Genomic DNA, 17,322 nt, shown 5'->3' on the forward strand with positions numbered 1-17,322 from the left:
TCCTTTGAAGATACTTTAATTTTGCTGTTATGATTACTTTAAAAACACAGTTGTTTTCAGCATTTCCTAGCTACAGTAGTGCATAGGAAATTCCATTCTAAACAAAGAATTAATTAATGAAATAACAACACACCTTAACATTTTACATTGATAGGTTACAGTTTACAAGGTGCTTTCACATACATTATTTCATTTGATTCTTACAACAAGCAGATAAAACAGTGGGAAAAAATGATTTTTTTTTTTAGGCTTTTGATGAGTATTTTCAGGCCAATGGGCAGTCAATACAAGAACATATCAAAAAAAGACAGCAATACCCACAAGCCACAATATCTTTTTTGGTAGGTTGACAGTTTGATATCAATTGGATTTTTAGCATCAGTGAGGAGGAAGGAATCAAAAGAGATATGAAGTCCTTGTGATATTTAAAAAATTATAAGAACACTGTAAGAGATAAGGAGAAGAAAGAGAAGAAAGGCCCTAAAATATCACCTTACCAAGACTTACTTCAAAGCACATTATCCCTTCAAACTGTCAAATAAAAAGAATCTTGTCATGACATGTGAAAATTAGAAGACCTTAGAAATTGCCTAATGGAACTCATTTTGTAGAGCTAAGGCCAAGGTCATCCTGACTGTGACAGACAAGCCTGAGACCCAAATGTCTTGACTTTTGAGTCAGGGGTCCTTCCTCTGCAATGCCATCTCCTTATTATTTACTGAGGAAAAATGTCAGTTCTTCTGTTTCGAATAATGTGATTTGAGGTTAAATACTGATTTATTCCACTGATTATTCAAGTTTTTATTTCGTTCTTGGCTAAACTGTGGCCGAAACTGTGAGTTTTATATAACTTTAAGATATTCTAATTCAGTGTACTTGATTGGTTGGAAATAGACTCTCCTGGCATATCGGAGAGCCTGCTCATGTCCTTTAAATGGAGAGTAAAATGGGAATGGCGAAATAGCCCTCAAAACCAATGTACACCTAGGGGTAATCTACCTAGGCAGAGTCTAAATCTTTTTAATTGCTGAAAACTAAAATGTAATAATCAAAGTGTCACCCCCATGACTTATTAAAATACTTTTACAATAATATACAATAAAGCTACTATAGAATTTGTAGCATACACATAGAATACAATGATCAGCATGTTCTTGGGCCAAAAACTAATTAAAATATTTTATACAAATGATGTGTTAAATTTATTAACATGATGATATATTTTTGTCACATAAAACTTGATACAGCAAAGTATTTCATATTTTCCTTACACATTTTAAATATAGGTGGACCAACTGAAATCAGCATCAGCTTTTAAATGACATAACCATGCAACAACACTTGACAACCAATAGATGTATAGATTGATGCAGAGAATATTCCAGACAGGCTTTTTTCAATGTCTTCAAAGGTTTTATACAGGGGTGTGGTACAAAGGAAAAGAAGTAGTCAGTGACCTGCACCAATAAGGAAGCAAATAGAATGCTTATATATACATGAAGATCGGTTTGATTAAAAACAACTTATATGCACGTAATTGATCACAAAAAATGAAAACAGTTTACTTTCGACTTTTTTGGTGTGTTGTTTTAAGATAGGTCACTGACACACGGAGATAAAACCAGATGGCAAAATTTAAAAGCAAAGACAAAAATATTTAATAAACAGAGTTAAGCCATGGATTCTCAACAAATGTTGAACTAACTGTGCAAAAGTGCCTGAAATTTCCACGTGACAGCAATGTTGTTGGCAATGAAGTATTAAAAAAAAATAAAACTCAAATACAAAAATTGTATCTGCATGATCATACATTCTGTTTACTAAAAGAAAACGGCTTGAAATTCTGACATGTCTAAAAATATCACACCTCAAAATTAAAACACAATTGTGGCAGTTTTAAAAAATTTTGTCCCTTTTCCTCATTGATGAGGCATAGGATGAAAGCCGAAGCTTCAACAGTGCCTCTCCCTCAGGCTGACAAATAGAGTACATCAGAATAACTGGCAACGATTCCTTTTGTTCTTAACAAAACATTACTGCAAAACAAAGCAAAGCGAAACAAAGAAAAACCTCATATAAATAAGAGCATCTCTATACTGTTTACAAGTATCAAGCCATTTGTTTGACTCAGCAAGGTATTTGTCCGTATTAATGTTTTTAGTTCTTTTCCTTTAAAAAGTTTACAGTGAGGACTATTTGAGAAACTTAAAATTTGTCACTTTCTTCTTCAGTCACCTTCTGTTAAAATACTGGCTAAAACCCTTATGGAGAAGTGAAGGTTTAGAAATCTAGAGCTAGCTCTAGATACCTACAGAAATGCTGGTACCAAGTGATGATCCATAGCATTAGTTTTTCCTGTGAATGAGACACATCTGTCACACTACACAGCTGGTCACTTAATTACTCAAGGGGAAGATGATACAAAAGGTAGTGAAGGGAAATAGCGGCTCTGATCTCTAGGAATCCAAACTGCTGGGGCTAGCTACTCGATGTTAGTCTATCCAAGTGTCTTGCCAGAACAGTGAATTCTACGAAAGTTATTGTTTAGTTTTGTATAAACTGCCTTGTTGATGAGACAAAAAATTGTCTTCAAAAATTGTCAAAAGTTTTGGCAAAACTGAGTCTGAGCTACTCAAAGTAAAAATAGTTATCGGAAGTATATCCTCAAGCCACTGACCAACAAAAATAATGGCAAGAACTACCAAAGGCAACACTTATCCTTCCTTGGAAATATCACAGAGCCGTAACACTGCCCGTCCGAAATGCCAACAAAATAAAGTGGAGCACTGTTTGGAGAAAAACTGATGAAAATGAAAAAGGAAGAAATGGACATAGGGCAGGAGAACAACAAACCAGAGGGAAGCAGGAAAGTGTCTAGTTTTGTGTTATGGCACAGACAATGCTTTGCTTAGCGGTGCCTTGTTACAGAGGTGGATGCAGAGCGCACACACGGATGGCAATAAAGACCTCACTCAGTCGCTGGAATGACGGAACTAGGTAACTGCTTCAACAAGGACAGTCTCAGCTCCACCGTATCTCCCAACAGGGTGCAAAGACTGAGTGTGAGTTCTGATGTCATCTTGTTGCTCGGCTTTAAAATTCATCAAATTCTTTTGTACATTTTTCTGTTATAGAGACGCGGATATCTTCTTCTTCATAGTCATCAAAGTTGCTGGTATCTCCAGAGCCTCTGAACTTTGGTATGAACGGTGCTTCAACCTACATTTGAGAAGGAAACGAAACTGTGATATTAAAGATTTATAACAGGGGGTACCTCGGTGGCTCAGTGGGTTAAGCCTCTGCCTTCAAATCAGGTCATGATCTCAGGGTCCTGGGATCGAGTCCCACATCGGGCTCTCTGCTCAGCAGGGAGCCTGCTTCTCCCTCTCTCTCTCTCTGCCTGCCTCTCTGCCTACTTGTGATCTCTCTTTCTCTGTCAAATAAATAAATAAATAAATAAAATCTTAAAAAAAAAAAGATTTATAATAGGAAAAATATATTTGGTTTTCATTCCAGTCCTGAGCACAGAGCTCTTTAAACTCTTGGACTTCATAAATGTTATGTTAATGAGATGACTTTTGGAAAGCCCCCAGCTAACCTAAGGATGGGTGCTGATTAGGCACTTGGAACTTTCAGTCTTAGCCCCTGACCTGCAGGAGGGAAGAGGGGCTGGAGATTAATGTAGTTGCCAATGGCCAATGATTTAAACAATCATGTCTACGTAATGAAGCCATAAAACTTCACAAGGATGGGGTCCGGAGAGTTTCCAGGTTGATGAACAAATGGGGATTTGGGGAGAGTGTTGTGCTTGAAGGTAGCAGGAAGCTCTGAGCCCTTTCCACATACATGTCCTTTGCATCTCTTCCATCTGGCTACTCTGAGTTACATTCTTTTATAATAAACTGGTAATAGTAAGTGAAGTTTCTGAGTTCTGTGAGCTGCTCTAGCAAAGTAATTGAAACCCAGGAGGAGTTTGTGGGAACCTCTGATCTATAGCCTCCGAGTCAAAACAGGTGGTTAGACTTGTGATGAATGTCTGAAGTGGTGGGGGAGAGGGGCACTCTTATAGGACTGAGACCTCAATCTATGGGGTCTGATGCTATCTCCAGGTAGATAGTGTTAAGACTTGAGTTAATTGTGTGGTGGTGGTGTGTGTGTGTGGCGAGGAGGACACACATATTGGAATAATAAAGAAGAAAAATGAATGCTTGGGAGTTCTAAACACCAAAGAAAATACATTCCCACTATTACTATATGGTAACATCTTTAAATGCCTTTAAGTACCTAAATGATAGCAGCATTAGAAAAAGCAGCAAACAGTAGGTTTGCTATTATCTCAACATTTTCATTCAAGGAATGGTACAATACTTAAGAGATGTCTAGGATAATTAACCAATGGTATTAAAATGCCAGCACTTCAGGTTACAGAATTCTAGATTTTTCTTTATCAGTTCCTTCCTTTTTAAAAATTTTATTTATTTGAGAGAGAGAGGGTGTGAGTGAGCAGGAGGAGGGAGGGAGAGGGAGATAAACGCAAGCTGATTCTGTGCTGAGCCTGATGGAAACTTGATCTTATGACCTGAGCAGAAAACAAGAGTTGGATATTCAAACAACTGAACCACCCAGGTGACTCATGATTCCCTGCTTCTGATACAGAGTTCTTTCTAATATGTAAGCCAGTGGTCTCCAAAGTTTTTTGATTTATATGCCTTTTAATAAAACATTACAAATCACCAATATATGTGTAGCTATTTATAAATTATTTACTCACATAAGTATGTTAGTATAAGATATATACACAAACAAGACATTTAAAAAGAACAAGGTAAAAAGACCATAGGACTGGGAAGTCTAATATTATCTTTTAGTTTGCCAGCTGGTTGCCTCACATGCACGCTCTGGGGACTGCGGTTCTGCACCATGCAGAGTAATCAGCTATGCAGACAGCTGCCTCACATCTAGCCAGGCAGCAATTTAGGATCACACCTGTTGGGATCATCTCTACATGTACAGTGATTGCACAGTTTGAGTTGTCCAGGCCTCTTTCTTCTGTTTCTTGTCTCTCTGCTAGATGCCTTGGACTATTGGACTATTTCATTGCTCGTGAGCACTTGGTCAGAGAATAACAAAGCCTATGAAAACTATTCAAATTATCATTTTTGATAATTTGGTATTGGTGTGCACAGTTATAACTGAGATGACATTAAAACAAATGGCTACACTGATGTACTCAATTATTTTTTTTTTTTTTTAAAGATTTATTTATTTGACAGATAGAGATTACAAGTAGGCAACCAGGCAGAGAGGCAGGCAGAGAGAGAGAGAGAGGAGGAAGCAGGCTCCCAGCCAAGCAGAGAGCCCGATGCAGGGCTCGATCCCAGGACCCTGGGATCATGACCTGAGCCGAAGGCAGAGGCTTTAACCCGCTGAGCCACCCAGGCGCCCCTCAATTATTTCTATTTATAAATTATCCAGGGATCTTCAAGTCCAACTGATAGTCAAGATCTACAGTTGATCAATCTGTTCAATACTACAACCTGTTTGCTATAGGGTGCTACTTCTTGGCAGATAAGCTGTTCACTATCTAAGGTAAGTCAAGCCCTCTGGAAAGCACATGAACTCTAAATGGGCAGTAGCAGTTCAGTGTAATCCCTCTTTAAGAATAATTATAGGGGCACCTGGGTGCCCCTATAACCAGTTTAACCAGTTGGTTAAGCATCTGCTTTGGGTTCAGGTCATGATCCTGGAGTTCCAGAATCAAGTGCTGCATCAGGCTCCCGCCTCAGCAGGGTGTATGCTTCTCCCGCTGACTCTCTCACCTCTCATTGGGGTCTCTGCTCAGTGGGGAGCCTGCTTCCCCCTCTCTGTCTGCCTGCTGCTCTGCCTACTTGTGATCTCTCTCTGTCAAATAAATAAATAAAATCTTTTTTTTTTAAAAGATTTTATTTATTTATTTGACAGACAGAGATCACAGGTAGGCAGAGAGGCAGCCAGAGAGAGAGGAGGGGAAGCAGGCTCCCTGCTGAGCAGAGAGCCCGATGCAGGGCTCCATCCCAGGACCCTGGGACCATGACCTGGGCCGAAGGCAGAGGCTTTAACCCACTGAGCCACCCAGGTGCCCCAAATAAATAAAATCTTAAAAAAAAAATAAATTTCACAAACAGACTGAAATATTTAATAAATTAGCATTAGTAAAGGTGGAATTTAAAATACGGGGCCAAAAAATTCAATTCATTCAACAAATGCTGAGAGAACAAAGAGAAGTCAGATCAAAAAGCACTGAACGAGGGACGCCTGGGTGGCTCAGTGGATTAAGCCGCTGCCTTCGGCTCAGGTCATGATCTCAGGGTCCTGGGATCGAGCCCCGCATCGGGCTCTCTGCTCAGCGGGGAGCCTGCTTCCTCCTCTCTCTCTGCCTGCCTCTCTGCCTACTTGTGATCTCTCTCTGTCAAATAAATAAATAAAATCTTAAAAAAAAAAAAAAAAAGCACTGAACGAAAATATAGAATCAGTAAGTCCCCCAAATAGAATTGCTCTTGGCCATACAGCACATCCAGCTGAGGTAATGATGCTAAGGACTGTTTCATGATTTAATGGCTAGGGAGTTTCTGAACCTATCTTATAAGATGCAGAGACTACTGTATCTGCCTTGTTTTGGTTTTTGTTGCATTATTAAATTCTTTTAATGCTTTTTTTTTTGTTATTTTTTCTAAAAGATATAAACTTGGAAAAATGTGCTATTAATATTCAATGACAGCATTTACATTTTTTTCCTAAGGAAATTCACTCGTGCTGCACAACATCATTAAATATGGCAAGTCTCTGAAACATTAGAAGTTTTTGTTTTATGGAAAAAAAAGCAATATATTCAAGATGCAAACACTTTATAAATACAAATTATCTTTAACCAGGCATTTAAGAAACAAAGGTGAGATAAAAGTAATTCAGCACAGCAAAAGCTTTTGTTAAATGTCTCAATTTGTTATAAAGGTGAAGTGATAAACACTGAAAAATATCTGATGAATCTAGCTATTAAATGTTATTGAATCTAGCTTGTGCCAGTTCCAGTGGGAGATTCTATTTGTTTATATGTTGTTTTTCTAATGTGGTTTCATATCAGTTTTGAAATACAAACCTTTGGGACATTGTCTGCTGTATCATTACCTGATATTTGAAGAATAAGAGGCCTAGGTAGGAAAAATTTGACACTGAAAACATTTCAGGTTGATGGTCAAAACAGAATATGCTTTCTCTTTTACCAAGGAGAAAACTCGTTTTTAAGCTTTGGGTTGGAAAGGTCCCTTAAGTCCTGCATAGTATTAATTCAAAGGTTGTGTTAAGTTGAAACAATCTCTATTACCTATATATAATTTAAATACCAGCCTTTCAAAGCTTTTAAATTAAAGAAACGGCTCACCTTCCTCTGGTAAATAGCAATCCAATCTGTGGTGGCAAACCACTTGTGAGTTTTTATGTCACTCACGCCATTCTTCAGGTTTCCAAACCGCTTTGTCAAATCCACCTGCAGCAGGTTCCTTAGAAGGTCCTTGAGATCTGAACTGAAGTGCGATGGGAATCGGACCTGTACCAACACACCATGTTGTCAAACAAACATTCCAATGGTTAGCATGGCCTCAACTTTAAACAGACCAGAGACCTCTGAAGAAAATGCTTTAAAGGGTTAACAGATCCATTTCTGAGCTCTTTACATTCTGGCTGTGGTTTTCTGCCAGTGCCGTCATCACCTAACTCCTATTGCGTGTCATGACATCACCTCAGTTGATCTTCATTTAGGTATGCTGTATTATCTGTGTATGTCTCTTTCCCCCGGACCATGAACTTCTGGGGGGAGGGTACTGTGCTACTTTTGTGTCGTTATTCCCAAATTTATTACACCATTTCAAATAATGTAGTTCATCCAGCTAACCGTAATTGAGACCTACTGTATACTACACTGCTCTCGTGCTGGATATACAGCAATGAACTATGGCATACCTGGTGAATATGGTATTAATTCTATTCTTAAGATGGAGAAATCAGGATCCGCAGACATTGTATAACTTACCCAATCATTAGACTACGAAGTGGCAGAGTTGGGACTAAAAATCTAGCCATGATTGCTAGGCTCATGAGTTTTGTTCTTTATTACATGGTCTTCAATTTACAGTCTGACTTTAAAAAAGCTCAACATGATGTACATTCTCATATTTTCAAAGTATAAGTTAAACCATTAGCAGGTAAAGCCAGACTCTGTGGCAAAGCCAGATTCCTAACTCTAGTCTCCTGCTACTGATGCTATTTTGTACTGAAAGTGTGTTTATGTACAAAGTGTGTTCCTAGGACCCACTTTCATCAGAGTCAACTGGGAGCATGGAGGGATAAAAGTGTTGATTTCTGGGGCTCACTTCAAATGATGAGGGCACTGGGTCTGAAATTCTGAGGTTTTTATCTCTAAGTAATTCATTCATATGTGCATGAAAGCTTGAGAAACACTGTTTGCAACTCTATTCACTACTTTGTGCATAAGTTTTATTTTTTCTGTCAGCGACAGATACAAAAAATTTTAATGTAAGCAAACTAAAATCATTATACTAGAGGAAAACTAATATTTGTGTCCAACAACCAAAGACTAATTGAAGGTCAAATAGCTAATAACTGAATAGGATTTGGGGTCAACTCATAGAAATTAGCAACTAAAATCCTCATTTTTGCAAAGCTTATATTACCACAGATTAGAAGAGGGTTTGTGTTCTTAAAAAAAAAAAAAGTGAATTGCTACCATCTTTAGTTTTTAGTTCTAAAAGTAAAGTTTTATTGCTATAATAGCTTATTAGAAGTTCAGCACTGTGCTAAACTTACTGCACACTGGCTCATAAAAACCAAAATTTAACATTAAAGTAAACATGATTATGACTTCCATTTTACAGGTGATATAATTGAAACTTACACAGATTAAGTTATTTGCCAAGACTATAGAGCTAATAAGCGGTAACACAGCTGTAATTTCAAACCAGGTATTCTGACTTTAGAGTATACACTCTTAATTATTCCAGACTGTTTTCATGATTCAATAACCTGAAAATAGTTATTGTCAGGACACTTCCAAAAGAATGAAATTTTCATCTTAAAAATATTTGCTGCACACTTCCTCATTTATCATAGTTGGGAGTAGAAACTAGAGAATATGTGGTATTCGAAAGGCATACTGTCTAAAAATAACATGATATATTTACACAGTGGTTATATTCCAACTTTGCTTAGATTGCAAAGATATAACTTAATAGAAGTGGAGCTGTCCTTGTTTGGAACAGAGTCTGCATGAACTGCTCAATGTAGAGTGCCAGTTAATTTCCCTTTCATGATGCTCGGAACACTTGACAATGTACCATTCTTTCAGATTCAGGTAATGTGCAACAGAATGCCTAAAGAATATACACACCTAAATAGAATAGTTCTTTATTTTGGAATTCAGATGAAGTATTGGTGTTTAATTAACTGGTGTTTAATTAATGTGTGTGTATACATTTGTAATCTTTAGAAGAGTTATTCTCAAATAGGGGGTTGTGATGGTAGACATCAGAGTTATCTGGAAACCTTATCAAATGATAGACATATCCTCTTCACCTCTATATCACACCCTGTTCTCCCCCAGAGATTCTGTTAGGTAGCCCACACTTACATAGTAAGCATGGTAATGATGAGAATATGTCAGATCTTTTAAGTATACTGAAGGAGAAATAATGGGAGTCATTATGAAAGTATTTTTTTCTATGATCTGAAACATGATCAGAAATGTAGTTTCTTTGTTGATTTGACTTTCCAAAGAGCCATGCTGATTCATCAAACTGAAATTAGCAAAAACCAGAAAATGACTTAAACACAATTATATTTTAGATGCAAGGCTTTTATTTATGGTATATTAACTTGGAAACACCAAAGATATCTATAATGGGAAGAATGACTAATTTTTCCTTCAAAATTATATTAAGAAGAGTATTATTTCTATTATTATTAATAATTATAACTGCTGTAGAAATTAAAATCAGAATTCTAGAATATTGGAGCAAAGGAAGTTTTAGTTTAATTTAGTCTAAACTTTCAGATAAGTCTAAACCTTTAAAATAAGGAACCCAAGCTCTGGTGAGACTACCAACTTAGTTTCATTCCTGGGAAAATAACTTAATCCTCCTGACTTCTATGTCCTTCAGCCAGTCCATTATTGGGCAAACAATGTGAAAGTACCTGAAAAAGAGCCAGATATGGAAAAGAAAAAGTCTAGATCCATTAAACCATTATATCTGAGAGATAAGATTATTGGAAACTGGCATTAACATGAAAGAGGTGTTTGCACAATATACAGTAATATTTCCTGGTTAGGATTCTTTAACAACCTTTAGAGACTAAGTTACTTCTGAGTTTCCTAATAAAGTATTCTTGAGAGTAGATCTATTTCTATGGTGAGGTACAGACATACAGAACAAGCTTTTGACATAGACTGTGTATCAAAGTAGTCTGCGATCATTTAAAAAATACAGATGTTTGGAATATACAGAAGACCAACTGAGTCAGTATCTCTGAGAATGAGTGTCCACTTCATGAAAGCTTCATGAAAGCAGAGATCATAACTAATTGCTGTATCTACCACTGGTCTGACATACAATATGTACTCAATATTAAATGAATGCAAGAATTCAAATTTGACAAATAATGATCGAGCACCTTCTATGTGTTAGGCACATAGTGCTTGGGATACAGTAGTAAACAAAATAAGACAAACAGTCCTATCTTCACAGAATTTCCATCCTAGTAAGGAAGAGAAATGATAGTAATTAACCAAAATGTTGTCATTCACTCATCCCCCACAAACTCTTGCACTGTAAGGTTTTTGATTTTTACTCTGAAGAAAATGGGGAATCATTGCAAGGTTCTGGAAGGAGTAACACGGTCTAATTTAAAATCTTTAAAGAACCAGTGACTCAGAAGACAGCAGTTATCAGTGGAGGTGGTAAGAAGTGGTTGAATTCTGTATATTCTAAAGGTAGATAAAGATAGATCCCAAATGGTTTTCCTGTGCATTAGATACAGAGTGAAGACTCCACAGTGTCTTGGCCTGAGTAACTGAAAGGATCATGTTGCCATCAACTGAGATGGAAGGGCAGTGGGAGGAACAGATTTGCTAGGGAAAATAAAAATCTGTTAGTTATGGACAGAGTTAGTTTAGGATACTAATTAGATACCTGAATAGAGATCTCAGAAGTTGGCTACAGGTGTCTGCAACCCAAGAGTCAGGAATGGACTGAAAAACTGAATTTGGAAATCGTCAGTTGGTATTTAAAGTCATGAAGCTGCATGAAAGCACCAATGGAGAAAGTGCAGAGAGGAGAAGAGGACCAAGGCAAGGAGGGTGACAAGGAAAGATTAGTAATGCAGGAATAAAACTAACATTGTGAAGAGTCACTGAAGCCAAGGGTACAGATAATAAATGAAGCACTGAATTAGATTCTGTTTCTGGCTTTGCTACAAACTACCTTTTATCTTTGGGCAATTCTGAATCTTGATTTACCTCCATACAGGATAAGAGAATTAAGCTAAGTAAAACTGAGCCTTTTTGATCATCTCAAAAATTCTACTAGTCTCTCACTTCCGTAGAAAGAATATCTGAGTTTCAATTCCAACTCAGTCACATACATGCTCTATACTTTTGCAAACTTTCACTTTTCTGAGTCTCAGCTACCTCATCTATAAAATGATGAAAGTGTACTTCATCCCCCGGTTTGAAAAGAAATTAGGTAATTTTTATGAAACTGATGCAAGGCACTAATTCAATACATTTTTAATTTTTTGACCTTTCTGTTAGAATAATATTTTAATAAGTTGAATTTTCGAATCAAAGAAGGAACTTGGAAGATAGCAATATCTCTTAACTAGATATCTGGACTACTCAAGGACAGTCTGTGCTAGAAAAGTCATTTGGAGAAGGCAAGAAGTTCCTTCTTGTCTTACGCTGTACCTTTTAATTTATAGAAGAGCATTTTCTTCTTTTCTTATGGTACTTAAATTTGGTAGAGTGAAGGAGAAAAAGGAAATGACCCTATTTTAGAAAGACAGTATTGTAAATATAGCTGATATTTTTTTTTTTTAAAGATTTTATTTATTTATTTGACAGAGAGAAATCACAAGAGAGGCAGGCAAAAGAGGAAGGGAAGCAGGCTCTCCGCCGAGCAGAGAGCCAGATGCGGGACTCGATCCCAGGACCCTGAGATCATGACCTGAGCTGAAGGCAGCGGCTTAACCCACTGAGCCACCCAGGCGCCCCCTATAGCTGATATTTTAAACAACTTCACCAAATCACATCATGTAATATGTTAAACCCACTACAAAATTCACTCTGAATTATCAAACTTGATAGAATATTGGTTCTGCTTATAAAATCTTGTACTTTTTTTTTACTTTTAGAAATAAAATAAAACCAAAATCAAATTTGTGTACACTCAGTTTAATCACAGAATTACAAAGTTGATCTCTGACTGAAGAAGGGAAAATTTTTACTGCTGTTACTCTGCAAGTGACAGGGAGATGGCTTAACTAGTAATATGACTTTTTATGCATTGGGATAAAATTTACTGGCTTAAATGACTCAAAAGAGTTTGCACACAGCCACCAAGCAATAATCTGTTAACTCCTGTCCATAAGCATGCTGGAATAAATTTTTAAAAATTACCTTTCTGTATCTGAAACTAATGTACCACATGTTGGCTAATTGAATTTAAATTTTAAAAAAGAAAAAAAATTACGTTTCTAAATTAGGTACAGTTCTAAGAAATCTATATCCCAGTAACAAATTTATCTAGCAAAAATGAGGATATATATTAATAAATTTTTCAAAAGGCATAACAACTTTCATACATTAGATTTCCTATAGATATGGTACCAACCTCCACACTGTTTCATAGGATCTGAGGCAACTTTAATCAGCCTGGATCTTTATAAATAAAAAGAACCAGTACATTTAAAAAATACTTATTAAATATGAAAACTACAAATGTGGGCTCTCTGATCTGTTCTTTTATCTATGCAAAAAGAGTGGGAGTTAGGATGGTTACAAAGGACCATTACCCACCAGATCCTCATTCCCTTCACTGCAAAACAAGTTGCCGTCATTTGCCCAAAAGACCACTAGAGTAAGGACTGTCTCAAAGAAACTATTAAGAAGAATTTTAAATGACCACAGCAAAGTGTTAAGAAATGGCCTGGGTTTTCGGCATTGGTAAAACTGCTTCTGAATTTTATGGAAATGACTACTGAGTTTTGAAGTTTCTTTAACTATAGCCATAGACGAACAGAAAATCATTTAAATTTCCCAAAAGCATTAACAATAGCATCTTAGAAAAAGTATAGTGGTATTTCTGCACATGTGTTTATTATTTAGGAAATAGAATTTGTGCAGAAAAGAGATAATGTAGCAGGTTGGGGCTGTTACCCTTAAGGAATGCCTGCTTGCAAATTTAGCCCTAGGCAGGTATCTGGGAAGTGGCATGGTAACAGTTCCTCAGAATGATATGAAGCTTTCCCTAAATAATGAGCGTTCACTGTACCTAGATTGTACAAACAGTATGGCTTATACTGAATATCTATTTTGCTCTGTGAGTTTGGGATGTAGGTATGCACTAGGCAGAAGGTGTATATACAATCCCAATAAAATCGCTGGGCACTGAGTCTCTAATGAGCTTCCCTGGTAGACAACAATTTGTTGCTGGAAGAATTAAGTTCATCCCTTGTTAACTCCACTGGGAGAAGACTCTTGAAAGCAGTGCCTAGTTTCCTCAAGAGACTGCCCCATGAGCCTTTCCCTTTGCTGATTTTATTTTACCTTTTTGTTATAAGGTGTCTTTTTTTTTTTTAAGATTTTATTTATTTATTTGACAGAGAGAAATCACAAGAGAGGCAGGCAGAGAGAGAGGAAGGGAAGCAGGCTCTCCGCTGAGCAGAGAGCCTGACGTGGGACTTGATCCCAGGACCCTGAGATCATGACCTGAGCTGAAGGCAGCGGCCTAAACCACTGAGCCACCCAGGCGCCCTGTTATAAGGTATCTTATAATGAATGTACTTGTTAGAATAGATGGTATTAATTTCTTGGATATTACTATATGCTGAAGTCTAAGACTCTTCCTAGTGAATCACCTAAACTGGGAATGGTTCTAGGGACCCATGACACAAAAAGGAATCATCAGTTAACTGCTAATCAATTACCCTTCATGTGAATGTGAATTTCCCTCAAGGAAAAAAGGCACTACCTCTTGGATCATTCTCTATATACTTGTGTTTACAACTTTACATTTTACATTTTGTAGAGTGTCTCTGTGTGCATTTCTGGTGCTCATTAATAATGGGATAATATTTACTTTATATGTAATGAAGCTCAGAATTTTTTTTTTAATTATATAATTTCAAGGACTGTAAAGTTATGGTTTCCACAACAGCTGTTACTTGACCACCTAATTTACAAGTACCAGTTTTGAACACAATATTAATTTTATATTTCTAAGAGTAATGCAACCAGACAGAGTTGCTGTGGAAACCATAACTGATTCTTGTCATAGAGTATATGGCACTGAAGTATGAAATTTAAAGACTATATACAGAAACTCAGCATATATATTGCTAGGATATGGCAACTTTAATATGAGAATTATAAGACTTTTCTGTCAACTATCATTTCTAAACCTGAACCTTAATATTGCATGAATAATTTGACATTTAAAATACTACCTCTTCCTTTTTTAAAGGCAAATATGTGTAGGAGAGAAGCTAACAAGCTGATTGATCATCTTTCTGTGCATTAAAAATACCAAGCTGAGTTAAAATATTGTAATAGAGAAAGTACTTAACAATCTAATTTTTGAATGTATGTATTCCAATGAATTAATCACTTCATTAAATACATTTTATTTTAATTTTGATGTTACTACACCTATAGTTTTTGTAACATGGTTTCAGTATGGAAAAATATAATAAATATAAAATGTAGCATAAAATAACAGACTTCTAAAAAATTAGAAAAAATAATTCTCTTTGAAACATATATTTTTAAATGATAAATCATCCAAACCACTGATGATTTTAAATACAAATACAGGATTTGTAAGACCATAATTTGATTTTTAATGATGAGTAATTACAAAATTAAAATATTTGTATCCAATTTGGCTTTTATTTACTAGCTAGAGAGATAATAATACTTTTGTAAGGTAGTGAAGATACATTCTAGTTTGGATTTGAGTGTTGAAACAGATAGTTTTATTGCAAATAGTGCAGAAGACTTTATGTTCACATAAAACAGATCCTAGAGATCACTTAATGGCAATATTCTGCTTTCATGAGTTCTACTCTAGCAGCATAGGGGAAAGGGATGAAAATAACTTTATATCCAATATGGGAAGAGATAATCTGGCAATCTGGTGCCTTTAGTTAAAAACAACAGTACACCAAACATCCTATTCTATTTCTAAGTAAGTGAAGAAAAATATCTGTGATAAGATAAAATTTTATGTTGCTAATGTGTTGTCAAGGTGACTCAGATTTAAACAGTTATGATTTTAGAATATATGCAGATTTAAATATTAAGTTAATATTGTATCCTGACTATTAGAGTTTGATTTGAAATAAAAACACATTCATAAGCAGTTAAAAAATTTTTACACAATGTAATGATTACCTGATGAAGGCCAATTCATACAAATAAAGGTACATTCATTTTAAATAAAGCAATTTTTCTAAGTAAGTGAAATTTAGTTACGGCATCCTTGTCAGACATTTTTATTCCTTTTATAAAGTTAAGTATAAATAAAAGCAATGTAGTAAGGATTCAGGAACTTTGTAATGATCTATAATTAAATTATTTGGAACTATTAGTGTAATTTCTGCATTTTTAATCTTGGTTGAGCCCTATATATACTGTTTTTTCCTATATAAACATACCTCTGATAATGTTTGATTTATGAATTAGGCTCAGTAAGAAATTAAAAATAATGAATAATTATAACAATCTGCTGTAATAAAAATTATGTGGGTGTGGTCTTTCTCTCTGTCCCTCTCTCAAACTATCTTATTGTACGTTACTCACAATATTGTACGTACAATATTGTACGTTACTCACCCTCTAGTGATGACATGAGATGATGCAATTCCTACCTGATGCCATGAAGTGAGGTGAATGACGTAGGTGTTGTGATATAGTGGTAGGCTATGACTAACCTTCTGATGATAGCTCAGAAGGAGGATCACCTACTTTGGACTGTAGTTGACTGCAGATCACTGAAACTGCAGATAAGGGTAAACTACTGTATGCTTCTCTCATTCAGTGATTTTAAAGTATTTTAGTTCTCTCAACATTCTTCATATCATCTTTGGTTCTTATTCTTTCTTGAGATCTTACATAAGCTACATAATGGTGTTGATCTACAAAGCTTATGCAACATTATAGAAATAATGAATGACAGAGGAATAATAAAATATACTACTTACCTTTCCAGAAACAATCTTCTCATAAATCTGAATTGGTTGGTCTGCAAAGAATGGGGGATAGCCAGCTGCCATTTCATAGATTAACACGCCTAATGCCCACCAATCCACTGCCTTATTGTAGCCCTAAGACAAACAGCAGAAAATATTAATTATTACTTAATCTACTCAGAAGAGACTGAAGTCATAGATGATTTCAAAATGATCTTGAAGCATATGAAATTTGTTAAAGAGCAGTTGCTGAGCAGCTAGCTATTCAGGATAGAATAAAGAAATGAACAAAATATATCATCACATTTGAATTAAACAACAGTGAGAATTTCCAGATATTGGATCAGGAAATACTATTAAATCTTCTTCCTAAAATCATTAAGAATATTGTAGACAATATATATCCCCTCGTTAATTGGGATAATTTAGTTGTTGCTCAACAATAGGAAAGGAGTTACTAAATTACCTTTCCAAGTCCATTCTAGGCACATAACCTTATATATCAAGTTTTCTAGAGCATTCTTAGAAAAGCAAAGGTTTTTAAAACAAAATGGTAAATACTGGATTTCATAGTAAACAGTAGAATTGACTTCACAATACTCTATACTGTTGGTGTTAGGAAATGAATATACTATGGGCATTCTTATCCACTTCACAGGATCTTATTGAAAGCTATAAGTTTCATTTGGAGCCTAACAAATGTAAATATTCAAGTTTGTTTTAGTTATCCTACTGTCTTGCTTCTCATCTGTAAAAGTATACAGAAAAAAATTACTAATTCATGGGGTTTTTGTAAGGACTTTATCAAAT

At 35.8% G+C, this 17,322-nt stretch overlaps 1 protein-coding gene across 8 annotated transcripts in view; it reads right to left on the minus strand.

Moving 5' to 3' along the window:
* PRKACB (protein kinase cAMP-activated catalytic subunit beta) overlaps positions 1-17,322 on the minus strand; it is a 121,764-nt gene continuing 104,442 nt past the window's right edge. For all 8 annotated transcript variants that reach the window (XM_046006792.1, XM_046006768.1, XM_046006775.1 and 5 more), the window contains 3 exons: positions 16,525-16,647; positions 7,418-7,582; positions 1-3,219 (listed from right to left, as the gene is read on the minus strand). In XM_046006792.1, the coding sequence (XP_045862748.1) occupies positions 3,094-3,219; positions 7,418-7,582; positions 16,525-16,647 (414 nt within the window). In that variant the 3' untranslated portion in view covers positions 1-3,093. The remainder of the gene's footprint in view (positions 3,220-7,417; positions 7,583-16,524; positions 16,648-17,322) is intronic.

This window comes from Meles meles, chromosome 1 (genome assembly GCF_922984935.1).
Source record: "Meles meles chromosome 1, mMelMel3.1 paternal haplotype, whole genome shotgun sequence".
Classification (NCBI taxonomy): Eukaryota; Metazoa; Chordata; class Mammalia; order Carnivora; family Mustelidae; genus Meles; species Meles meles.